Here is a 12,991-nt window from a genome sequence, read left to right on the forward strand (position 1 = left end):
CAGGTTTTATACATCAGTGAGATAGTGTTTCTAGGAAAAGATTTAATAAGAGTTTTTTTTTTCCTATGAAAAAATAACATTTTTTGAGTGCAGGATATTATGATGGGGCAGAGAGAGTGTATAGGGCTTCATAGGGGTGGGCAGCAAGGTTTGGCTTATGTTGTTTGTTGGTTTCTTTTCAAAGGTGGGAGCCAAAGGAGGACAAAAGAGATTTAACCCCTTTTCTGTTTCTTCCTGGTAGTTCCTACAAAGGAGCACATCATGAAAAGCATAAAAGTATCAAAGACTCACAGGGAAACCTGAGACAGTACTGGGATATAAGCAGAAATAGTTTATTTTGTGACATTATGAATATCTGGGAAGTTTCAAAATGAAACAATTTTACAATCATCTCTTGGTCACAGAAAAGTAAAACTGAATGTTTTCTCCATCCAGATGGTGAGAAAGCAGTGTTGAAAAATCATCTTGATCAAAATCCACCAGCACAATGGGGCTCATCAGACCCTTCCAGAACAAGCAAAGATCCTATAGAAGACATCAACTCTCCAGAACAGTAAGTATACACCTTTCTGTGTTGGTACAGAGAGAGGCACCTCTTGCTCTCTCAGGTATGCATGTGCTTGAGCACACACATTCTACTGTGTTAGCCACAGATCACATCCTGGATGCCAGATGCCTTGCTGATAAGATCTTAATTCAAATTATTATATTTCAGCAATCCCATATTTATCTTTCATGTATTTTCATGGGAAGACCTTCACTCTAAACCCTTTCACCCAGCCCTAGATACAGAGAGAGCCTGGACCAGCAGCAGCAGCTCCTGATGTACCAGTGGGTAGCATAGCACAGCAACACTGTACTGTGATACCTGCCTGCTCATGGTCCCCATAAAATTTAAAGGATATCAGGGGCACTAGATGCTAAAATGCCCCAAAGACAATCTAACATGCTTCTTTTATATCATAGAATCATAGAATGGTTTGGATTGGAAGGGATCTTTAAAGGTCATCTAGTCAAACTCCCCTGCAGAGAGCAGGGAAATTATTAGATCTGGTTCCTCAGAGCCCCATCCAGCCTGGCATTGTTTCCATGGATGAGGCATCCATAAAATCATGTCTAAGGTTAGTGCAGAGACTTACAGGACAAGCTGTGCCCAACCATCAATGTATGTTAGGGATGACCATTGTCAAAAGTCCAAGTCCTTCCATACACCAGCCAGAGGGGTTCATGGTGTACGTAGCCATTTTGTTCTCTTTTAGTTGTAAGCTAGCTGAGAATTAAAAACAGTCTGAGGGCTTTCCAATGTTGCCATAGCAGCTGGACCTGAGTTTTGGCGTAGGAAAGCCCAAACCCTTAGAAACAATGCTGCAGCTAGAAGGAAAAAGTGGCACAAAGCACTTGCTAGATTAATGGAGGGAAAAGAGTCTTATGGCATCAGCTTTTCTCTCTAGGAACTTATATAATAAAATCACACACTACCCTCTACCAACTCAGCAGGACCTGCTGTGGGTCAGAGAGCTCAGAGAAGCACTGTGCTTGTTTATCCCTGGATCAGCCATTTCCACACAACAGCCTGGTTACCTGGCCACTACTTCATTGGGTGCTAAACTAATAGCTGCTTGACTCGTGGTTTGTACATAGGCAGCTTAAAACCTTATTTTAAAGCAGAATAAATTAAACAAGTTACCAAAAATCAGTCACTTCTTATGTCAGTGATAGCAAACCTGATTTCAGATAGCAGTTACTGCCTGTACTACCTGGTGCAGGAAAACACATGGGTTTGTAACTCTGCCCTTGCACTCAACTTGCACTCAAAAAACCCTTCAACCCAAACCTGCGTGGGAGCTAATATGTACACACATGCACACGTATGCAACAAAAAAAGCCCCTAGCATCAGAAATCTGGTTATTTGACAAAAGCAGAGCTCTCACTAGAAAGCTTTCATGACTCCATGGGGTCATTAGAGTGCTCTAATGCATGGCTGTTAGAGTTCTGTCTTTTTGCAGCATGGTTTGTCAGAAATAATGTAGTGTGAAGGTAGCCTCATCCACACATGGCCCCCTTACATTAAAAGGGATGCTAAGAGAAACACAGGTACTCAGATAATCCACTTGTCCCAAAACAGATTTAATACAGAAAATCATTTGGTGATGACAGAGCTTCCTCTGGGCTAGCGGTAACTGATCAGAAGACTCAGATTTCCTAAAGGTCTTAACAAGCAGGTCAGTACAAATCTGAACAGTCACTGACATTTATGGAAAGCAATTAATAAAGTCCTGCTAAGTCAAAAGAGAGTCATTCGGCACTTGCAGAGATGTGACCGTGCCAAGTGCAAGGGTCAGTGCGTCCCCTGAGGATGCAGTGGCAGTTTGGGTACCAGAACCACACACTCCAGGCACAGTGGACCTTTGAAAGAGGAGAAGTGTATCCATGTTCAGGACTAGGGTTTTGTGATTTCCTCTTTCATAAGACATTGCCTCTTTGCACACTCTGTGCTCTCTAAGAGTATCTTTCTTCACACATAGGGGTTTTTCCATCACGTCTGGCAGCACTCCTGACCTTCCACAGTTAACAAATGCATCACATTGGTCCAAAAAAAAAAAAAAAGAGTTAGAGGCAAACTGTAGTTTGTGCCTCCTCTTTCTCATCTCATTTCACTTCATGTGAAATGCATTTCACTGCATTTCACTGCTCTGTGTGAGCAACTGGCAGAGAGGTGGTCACGCAGTCTGCTGAACCTATTCCTTATTCGAGAACACAAATCACAAAGAAGGTTAGTCTGAAAAAGAGTTCCTCCTTCCCACAGAGCTATGAAAGGAGAATGTAAAGAGAATCATTCACCTCCAAAAATGTTAACTCTCTAATGGCTGTAGCAAAGAGAAACATTCCAGCACCCAAGAGACCTGATGTCTTCCAATCTGTATGACTGGAAGGCAGCCTTAGAGCATAAATATAGATGAAGCACAGTTTTTCTTTGCCTCTTTACTCCCTTTCCTGCTGGGCAGGACCTGGTAGGTTATCTACAGTGCCATGTAAAGTTGGACATACCCAGTCAGATACGAGGACCAAAACCTGAGTGCTGACTGCTTTATCCCCTCTTCATACTTACTACACAGTACAAGTTAACACTTCCATGGCAGCAAAGCAGGGCTGCTGCACAGGCTCGAGCCCTGCACTTTGATTTTCCATGGTGCTTTTCAGTGTACTCCCTAGCACAGGTACATCAAGTGGTGCACTCCTGTGTAATACTCAGACACAGTGTGGTGTTCAGAAACCTTCTCTGGGGGCAGTTTAGCTACATGGATGGAAGCTGCACCATGCAAGTTCATCTCAACTCCAGAGAGCAGTTTGAACCTGTTTAGGACAGGTAGAACAGTTCATTTCCCAGTCAGCCAGGTGCCTCTCATGGAAAGTTAACTCTTTCCTGCTGGGCAGTCCTACTTACTTAAGGAAAGATCACACCAGTCAGGTTATCTGCATGATGCCCACGTAAGTACACTCAATAGTATCTCTTCTGTGACCCTTAGAGACACTTTTCTGTGCACCTTCATTCCTGCTTAGCACTGTCTCATCTCGTATTTGACCGACATTTCATGAGTTAGGTTTTGGCTTTCTTGAAATTTATACCATTCCCATTTTAACAGCAACAATATCTAACAGTTTTCCAGATCTCTGAGTAATGGATTTCTGCAGGACCTCACTAAACCCTTGAGAACACCTAATCCACCTGTAACCCTTACAACAGAAACCACCTTGATTTTGGGGTTGTTTTTTCTTTGTTTTGGTTTGGGTTGGGGTTTTTTTTGAGCTAAAGATTTGCTTTTAGCAACACTTAAAAGAAATTCAAATGCCCTGCTGGAGCCAGTTACATCAGTTCTTGTAACCAAAAGTTCTCATTAACAAAGTTGGTTATGACTGAATTATTGCCTTAAAGTCACATGCTCCAGCATGAACATGTCTCTGATGTTCAGTTTCTTCACTGACAGTGGTTCATATTAGTCTGTCCATTATCCTACTCAAAATAACATTAAAATACAGTGGATTTAGGATGATTAGTTTACTTGCTAGTGCAATGTTTTGCTTTAGAACTTCTCCAACTTCTCAGCAATTGCTAAAAATCTACATTATTAATGGGCTGAATAATTGACAGAAATGATCCCTGAATGCTTAGACAGATTACACATCATCACAGAATCACAGAACCATCTTCTTGTCCTATCACTTGTTACCTGGGAGAAGAAGCCAGCCCCCACCTCACTACAACTTCCTTTCAGGTAGTTGTAGAGGTCTCCCTTCTGCCACCTCTTCTCCAAGCTGAACAACCCCAGCTCCCACAGCCACTCCTCACAGGACTTGTGTTCAAGTCCACTCACCGACCTCATTGCCCTTTCCTGGACATGCTCCAGGACCAAAATGTCCTTGTAGTTAGGGGCCCAAAACTGAGCACAGTATTCAAGGTGTGGCCTCACCAGTAAGATCACTTCCCTGGTCCTACTGACCACACTGTTTCTGATACAGACCAGGATGCTGTTGGCCTTCTTGGCTACTTGAGCACACTGCTGGCTCATGTTCAGTCCTCAGTCAACCAGTACTCCCAGTTCTCTCTCTGCCAAGTAACTTTCAAGACACTCTTCCCAGACACTGTAGCATTGCATGGGGGTTGTGTGACCAAAGTGCAGGACCTGGCACTTGACCATGTTGAATGGCATACAGTTGGCCTTAGCCCATTGATCTAGCCTCTCCAGACCCCCTGGCAGAGCTTCCTTCTCCTCTAGCAGACTTGACAGGCCCACCCGATGCTGTGTTGTGTGCAAACATACTGAGGATAATACCCTGTTCTAACACAGTACCTTGGTGAGTGGCAACACCTTTCCTTTCCACATCCCTCAGTGATTGTCTGTGATTCTAAAGCCATTTATACTAACCATTCCCTCCTTAAAACATTTGACTATATCTGTATCTATGTTTTGGCATCTAGTCCTTTGAAAGTCACATAGTCCAACCCCCCCCTACATGAAGCAGGGACATCTTTAACTAGATCAACTCGCTCAGAGCCCCATCCAACCTGACCTAGAATGTTTCCAGGAATAGAGCATCTACCATCTCTCTGGGAAACTTGTTGCAGTGTTGTAAACAATTTCATCTTTATATCTAATTTAAATCTACCTATTTGAGTTTTAAACCATTGCTCTGTGTCCTATTGCTACAGGTCCTACTTAAAAGCTCCCTTCAAGTACTGAAAGACTTTTTGTAGACTTGCTGTGAACCCACTCTGGAGATCCCAGACCTCAACACAATACTTCAGATGGGGTATCACCAGAGCAGAGTAGAGGGGCAATATCATGTTCCTTGACCACTTTTCTTTTGTCATGCTGCTCAGGACACTGTCTACCATCTAGGCTGTGAATTCATTTTGATAGCTCATGGCCAGCTTTTCACACACCAGTACCTGCAAATCCTTCTCCGCAGGGCTGTTCTCAATCTCTTCATTCCATAGCCTGCACTGACACCAAAGGTTGCCCCAGAAGAACTGACAGAATATAGCAGGGGTAGGTGAATGGAGAAAACACTGATATTGGAGGGAAAAAAAATCAAACCCAAACAAAACAAACAAATAAAACACACACACACCCAAAAAACCCCACAAATAAACAAACAGAACCCAAAAAGAACCCCCCCCAACAAAAAAACCCAGCGGCAGCAAACTGAGGCAAGGTACAGGATCTGCTTTTGCTTAATCAGTAAATAGTAGTTCTGTTTGGATTTTGTTACTTGGTTTGGCTTTCCCCCTAAGAACTTTGCCTAAAATCTTAATTGTGTGTGAGTCTCCAGGCTGCAGTCCTCCACCCCAATTCCAGGAACTAAGACTAAGTTTTCAAGTGAAAATAAACTCCAAGTACAATTAAAACAGAGTTTGCCACCCACTGCAGCCACCGTTGGCACAACCAAATAAACATGCTTTGTCCATGGTATGGCTAACACTCAAATGAGTGTGGAAAAAAACCCCATTCACTTGATTATGCAACTGGATTCTCTTGGAATAGCTTTTAAAAAGCTCTTTAATGAGAAGTCTGTAAGAGCTGAACAAAGTGAGCATTTCCTCCGGTGGGAAAATAAGCATGGGCAATCCCACATTTGACCCTGCAGCAAGAGACAGAATGACAATCTGCAGTGCCAGGCTCATAAGGATTCAGCACATGGAAGCAGCTATCCATGCCACCTCTGCACTCCTTGGGAACGAGGCCTGATTTCATTGATAGCACCAGAAAGAGTCGGGCACAGCAGCAGAATCATAGTGAATGGATTTTGCGTGGTCCCCAGAACCTATTGCCAGCACTACCATCGTCAACACTGTGGATTAATATTTCATCAGACTTTTAAAAGGAGCTTGGGGCTTGGGGAAATGAGAACAATTTTCCTTGCTAGACAGGCCACAACTATTTCCACCACATCTCTGTATAAACAAGCTTTTGTTGTAGGGAGGAAACTGAAGAAAAGCAGCATTACATTTCTTTCCATATGAACTTGAAAGCTACACTGCTTGGGCCCACGAGCAATGCCTTGGGAGCTGTCTCTGCTTCCTAGCACAAAGGAAGTGCTCAAATCAGAAAAGCTGTGCAGAGGCAGGCATTCAAGCATGCACTTCTTATAAAGGCCCATCTGCACACAGTCATTATATCACATAACAGGGAAGTATACATTTAAAACTCTGTTGAACTGATACAATGCTTTGTATGGGCATTTGATTCTCCTCGAATCAAAAAGGTGGTCTTTGCTTCAGCTCTGTTACTTTGACATCTGTAATCTTTCTCAGAGCTTCAGGAGCGTATATCTCCAAATGCAGAAGCAATCTTGGTGTGATAACATCTTAATCACTGTAAACTTCAGGTAGATTTTGACTTCTTGCAAAGTGCCATTATATCCCCAGTATGGGGGTAGCAGTGCCCATGTCATAGAATCATAGAATCAACCAGGTTGGAAGAGACCTCCAAGATCATCTAGTCCAACCTATCACCCAGCCCTATCCAATCAACTAGACCATGGCACTAAGTGCCTCATTCAGTCTTTTCTTGGAGACCCCCAGGGACGGTGCCTCCACCACCTCCCTGGGCAGCCCATTCCAATGCCAATCACTCTCTCTGTGAAGAACTTCTTCCTAACATCCAGCCTATACCTACTCTGGCACAACTTGAGACTGTGTCCCCTTGTTCTATTGCTGGTTACCTGGGAGAAGAGGCCACCCCCCACCTGGCTACAATGTCCCTTCAGGTAGTTGTAGACAGTAATAAGATCACCCCTGAGCCTCCTCTTCTCCAGGCTAAACAGGCCCAGCTCCCTCAACCTCTCCTCATAGGATTTGTGCTCCAGGCCCCTCACCAGCTTTGTTGCCCTTCTCTGGACACATTCCAGCACCTCAACATCCTTCTTGAATTGAGGGGCCCAGAACTGGACACAGTACTCAAGGTGTGGTCTGACCAGTGCTGAGTATAACCTCCCTTGACCTACTGGCCACACTGTCCCATGACAGTCTTCTCCATGGAAAGGGGTCAGTGGAGCTGCCTGTGAGCACAGTTTCATAGAATCATAGAATGGTTTAGGTTGAAAAGAACCTCAAAGATCATCCAGTTCCAATCCCCCACCATAAGCAGGGACACCTCCCACTAGAACAGGACTCTCAAGGCCTCCTACAACCTGGCCTTAAACACCTCCAGGGAGGGAGCAGCCACAACCTCCCTGGACAACCTGTGCCAGTGTCTCACCACCCTCACTGGAAAGAACTTCTTCCTAACATCTAGTTTGAATCTCCCCTCTTCCAGATTAAACCCATTACCCCTTGTCCTGTCATTACAAGACCTTGCAAATAGTCCCTCCCAAGCGTTCCTGTAGGCCCCTTTCAGATACTGGAAGGATACTATAAGGTCTCTTCAAAGCCTTCTCTTCTCCAGGCTGCAGAGCCCCAACTCTCATAGCCTGTCCTCATAGCAGAGCTGCTCCAGGCATCTGATCATCTCTGTGGCCTCCTCTGGACTGGTTCCAGCAGTTCCATGTCTTTCTTGTGTTGGGGGCTCCAAAACTGCACACAGTTCTCCAGGTGGGGTCTCAGGAGAGCAGAGTAGTGGGACAGAATGCCCTTTCTTGCCCTGCTGGCCACACTGCTCTTGCTGCAGCCCAGCACACAGTTGCTGTCTGGGCTGTGCACGCACACTGCTGGCCCATGTTCAGCTTTTCATCAACCCAGACCCCCAGGTCCTTTTCCTTAGGGCTACTCTCCAGCCATTCACCACCCAACCTGGAGGTGTGCTTGGGATTGCAGTTTAATGGTTCTTTAAAAAAAACCAAAGCAAAACAAAGCCCAACCAGCTATGATGTTGTAGGTCTGCTTGCAAAGTTGGATATGGGATGTTGGTTTCCTAAACACTGGATTTTGGTGTAGGTGGTAGGTTTTACTTCTTTTAGAGTGCCAGCACAGTCCCACAGAACTGATGACAGGAACTCAACAGCATTCAGCACCTCAAAAACACAGACCTTGGCTGCAAAGGCAAACTGCTTGGAAAAAGCCATCAGTCCAAATTCCTCAGTTTGCACATTCCCTCCATGCACCTATGTTTGCCTTAGATGGAGTTACAAAAATGCATCCTTATTTGTAACATCCTTGTGCCAAGTGGTGCATGGCTTAAAATTCATCCTGTGACCTTGTGCATGTGTATGCAGTTAGCTGAGGCTCTGCATCCAGCTGGGGTGGGGGTTGCTAAAGCACATGCTTTCATTGCATGTTTAACTTTTTACAACATTAGCAGTCTAACAATTACTCTGAAAGTGCCTGGGAACTCCAGGAGGTTGTAGGATGCTGCCAATGCACCCCCAGATTCCTTTGTCATGTCTAGCCTGTTAAAAAAACTCCCCAAGGGGAAATAACACCACAGTGGCATAGCTCAACAGCAGCAAGTGTAATGTTCTTGGCATTAACCCTCTCTATCACAGCAGCAGGCACGGAAAAGATCCTTGCAGCAACATGAGAACTTGTAACATATTGCTTTTTCTTCTTGACTAATGCTCCTCTTCCTCTGTCTCACAGCATACAGCGACGGCTGTCTTTGCAGCTGCCCATTCTTCATCATGCCTACTTGCCATCCATAGGAGGAGTTGACGCGAGCTGTGCCAGTCCGTGCGTAAGCCCCAGTGCCAGTCCTCGGCACAGACATGTGCCACCTTCCTTCCGAGTAATGGTTTCGGGGCTGTAGGAAAGGGAGATCAGTGCTTCCTGAACTGTTTTTATGTACTCAATGACTGGACTAAACATCTGACCTAGAACTCTGCTACAAACATATAACATTGGCTCTTACCGCAGAGGAACTACCACTGAGGCCATCGTCACAGGAGTGCTCGTGTAACTCATGTGGGAAGGCAAGGCAGAAGGACGTGAGGAGTTTGATCTGTAGCCTTATTCATGGAGTTTTTATTTCTTCATGTAGAAGTCATTGAAAAACATTTCTTCCCAAATTTCTACTGGCACCAAGGAGGCTGGGAAATAATGGATCTTGCAAAAAAAAAAAGACACTAGGAAATTAAAAACGAACGAACAAGCAAACCCAACACTCAAATGTCACTGGGATTTATGTGGCTGCTGAGAACATGCAATTCTATACTGTATCCGTGTAAGGAAAATACCATGGTTAAGCTATACCATATTTATTGAGAAAGATATGCTCATTTTTACAAGAGTTGTGTTAACTTGCTGGAAACGTTCTGCACTGGTTAGTCTTGCTTGTTTTCATTTCAGGGATGATGTTCAGTAAGAAAGGAGGAAGATGAGAAGTTATGTCTCAGGTGCCATTGAGACTCTGTAATGCTGTGAGCAGGGTTCTCTGACTTGCAGCTCTACGTGAAACTCAAGCAGAGGCTGAAGCTCCAGCTCTTGAGTTGTTACCAGCTGGAGAGCTGCTGGTTGGAAGCAGAGCCCTTCACCCCTCTGCAGGGATGATGGTAGTGACTGCTGACCATCTGCAGCCTCATTGCAGCAAAGTTGCTGCGCTTATTTCAGAACGCCACCAACTGTAATGTGCTCAACTGGCTGGAAAAGTCTTAGGGCTGATGACTCAAGGAACTGAGGGCAGATGGGGAGTAGAGTCTTAATGTCACAGGACAGATCGTTTTTCATAGTTTGTTTGAATTATCTCACACATAATTACAATAAAATTAATTTAGTGGACTTGGGGGGGGAGGGGTTAGGGGCACAGTGTTTTGTTGCTGTAGGCAAAGCCTGCAGAGCACATAAATGTGAATATACACTGTTTGCTTTGTACTTGAGTGTGTGACAGTTGTAGTGGGCAATAGAGAGGACACATCAAGTTTACCAGTAGAATATCTTATCTGAATCCTAAAAGGACTGTGAAAAAAACAGCAGTTTTTAGCTCCATCCCCTGAACCAAAGTAATTAGGAGGAATGATAGTGGCATACCATCTGGACCAGCTCTAGAGCCAAACCCTCAAGCACAGGTGAGACACACATGCAGCTTTTTTTTCCCAAAGGGCTGTAAATGTGATACCTCACTGCCAGGGCTGATTGCTAAGAGAAGGGGGGGTGGGGGGAAATACGTGAAGCACCCAGTAGGCTCTCAGTTTTCTTTGACCAACACCTGTGCACCTCAGACCAAACCTTTCCAACGGCGCTCCTGCAAAGCTTTGTGGATCAGCAATGACTGAACCACAGCTGAAGAGGTTCATTAGCTGAGGGACTTAAGAAGCTAGCATAAATGTCCATTAAAAATAAAACACACCTCATAGTGGCCAAAACCAATATGAATATGTATCTGAATCTTACAATCAGGAGCATCACAAAATATTTCACTTGGCACATACAGTAAGAGAGGTTATGGAAATATCTGTAGCTTTTAGAACAAAAACATGTAAGTATAAACACAGATAAAATAGAACTCATTACTCTGTTTAAGCACTAAACACTGACGTTGTCACTCAATGTGTGTTGACAGTATTCTCTTGCTTTATTACTATCATCAGGGCCTGGTTTATTTTAAAAGGAATGTTAATTTAAAAAAAAAAAAAAGAAAATGACAATACTGTATATAATGTGTACACAAAGATCTCTGTAGAAATATTACTCCAACTTAGCAGGAAAAAGAAACAAGCAAACAAACAGAAGTATCGGACCATTGGAGGTGAGTGTGTGTGTGTGTGTGTGTCTGTAACTTCGTGAATACTGACTGTGTGATGTTTATTAGGTTTAAACCATGCAGTACATTCTTTGTCTCAATGATACTGTAGTTTATCCCATAACTTTTTTTTTTTTGTTGTTGGGTTTCTTTTTTTTTTTGGTGGGTTCTTTTTTTTCCCCCCCACTTTACTGCAGATAACAAGACCAACCAAGTGAACATAGCTATTTAATGTTTCTGTTCTTTTTATACTGCAGCAAAAATGTACTGTAAATTTATGAAGAGGCTGTGCCCCAATGGCATTTTCCAATGATGTTAGTGCACAAATGCTTTAAACTAGACTGGAACTGCCAGAATAAAATGTAAATGAAGAATTTCTTGTATAACCTTATACTGCATGAGATCAATTTTTAATAAATTGTTGCAAATCTGTTTTTATGAATAAAATATATAAAACCCTAGCTTTGTTGGTCTCACTGCCCCCAAAGCAAAACCATTTGTAATGTGTATGCAAATGTGTATATATGTAACCACATACATTTGTGTGAAAGCCTCCCTGGAGAAGGAGGAATCCTACTGCCATATCACCTTGTAGCAGAAGTTCAAATACACATCCTAGTAGTTAAAAAGTCCACATCTACAGAAACTAGAGGAGATTCTGCCCTGAAGTACAAACACTGCAGTACTAATGAGTGAAGTCCAAGCCCTTTTTCAAATGGGAAAAAGAAACAAAAATTTGCTGAATGTTTATGTCCAAATCAGACTTTTTCTATACATGGACTGTTCTCTATTGCAATAGAGAGTGTCAGTTTAGGAGAAAAAAAGAAAGACTTCACTAGTTCACATAAAATACTGAAGTTGAGCTGATCATAGAATCATAGAATCAACCAGGTTGGAAGAGACCTCCCAGATCATCCAGTCCAACCTATCACACAGCCCTAGCCAGTCAACTAGACCAGTGCCTCATCCAGTCTTTTCTTGAACACCTCCAGGGACGGTGACTCCACCACCTCCCTGGGCAGCCCATTCCAATGCCAATCACTCTCTCTGGCAAGAACTTCCTCCTAACATCCAGCCTATACTTCCCCCAGCACAACTTGAGACTGTGTCCTCTTGTTCTACTAGATCTTCCAGCTCTAGTAAAATCTCTGCTTGAGCAAATCAGAAATTTCTAAGAATAATAATTCATGAAGGCAAACACTAAACCTCTCAATCCAGTTACATGCAAGTGGTGAATTTTGTGTTCTAAACCAGATTCTTCTTCATGGCAGAAGAGGAGAGTGAGAGTGTTAGTGTTAGTGCAAGAAGCCAGCTAGAAGAAAGAGCATGTTTGCTTTTCAACAGAAGCACAGAATCACAGAATCAACCAGGTTGGAAGAGACCTCCAAGATCATCCAGTCCAACCAAGCACCCAGCCCTAGCCAGTCAACTAGACCATGGCACTAAGTGCCTCATCCAGGCTTTTCTTGAACACCTCTAGGGACAGTGACTGCACCACCTCCCTGGGCAGCCCATTCCAATGCCAATCACTCTCTCTGGCAAGAACTTCCTCCTAACATCCAGCCTATACTTCCCCCAGCACAACTTGAGACTGTGTCCCCTTGTTCTGTTGCTGGTTGCCTGGGAGAAGAGACCAACCCCCACCTGGCTACAACCTCCCTTCAGGACACAATATTCAAGGTGTGGCCTGACCAGTGTTGAGTACAGGGGAAGAATAACCTCCCTTTTCCTACTGGCCACACTGTTTCTCATACAGGCCAGGATGCCATTGGCTCTCTTGGCCACCTGGACGCACTGCTGGCTCATGTTCAGCTACTAT

The 12,991-nt window shown here is 43.9% G+C and overlaps 1 protein-coding gene across 1 annotated transcript in view; it reads left to right on the top strand.

Annotated features, from left to right (window-relative positions):
• Nucleotides 1–11,633, top strand: part of GABBR2 (gamma-aminobutyric acid type B receptor subunit 2) — a 662,133-nt gene extending 650,500 nt beyond the window's left edge. The window contains exons 18-19 of the mRNA XM_064150058.1: nt 436–553; nt 9,078–11,633. Coding sequence (XP_064006128.1) covers nt 436–553; nt 9,078–9,243 — 284 coding nt within the window. The 3' untranslated portion in view covers nt 9,244–11,633. The remainder of the gene's footprint in view (nt 1–435; nt 554–9,077) is intronic.
• Nucleotides 11,634–12,991: the final 1,358 nt, after the last annotated feature.

The sequence above is a fragment of the Pogoniulus pusillus genome, chromosome 10, assembly GCF_015220805.1.
Source record: "Pogoniulus pusillus isolate bPogPus1 chromosome 10, bPogPus1.pri, whole genome shotgun sequence".
Lineage (NCBI taxonomy): Eukaryota > Metazoa > Chordata > Aves > Piciformes > Lybiidae > Pogoniulus > Pogoniulus pusillus.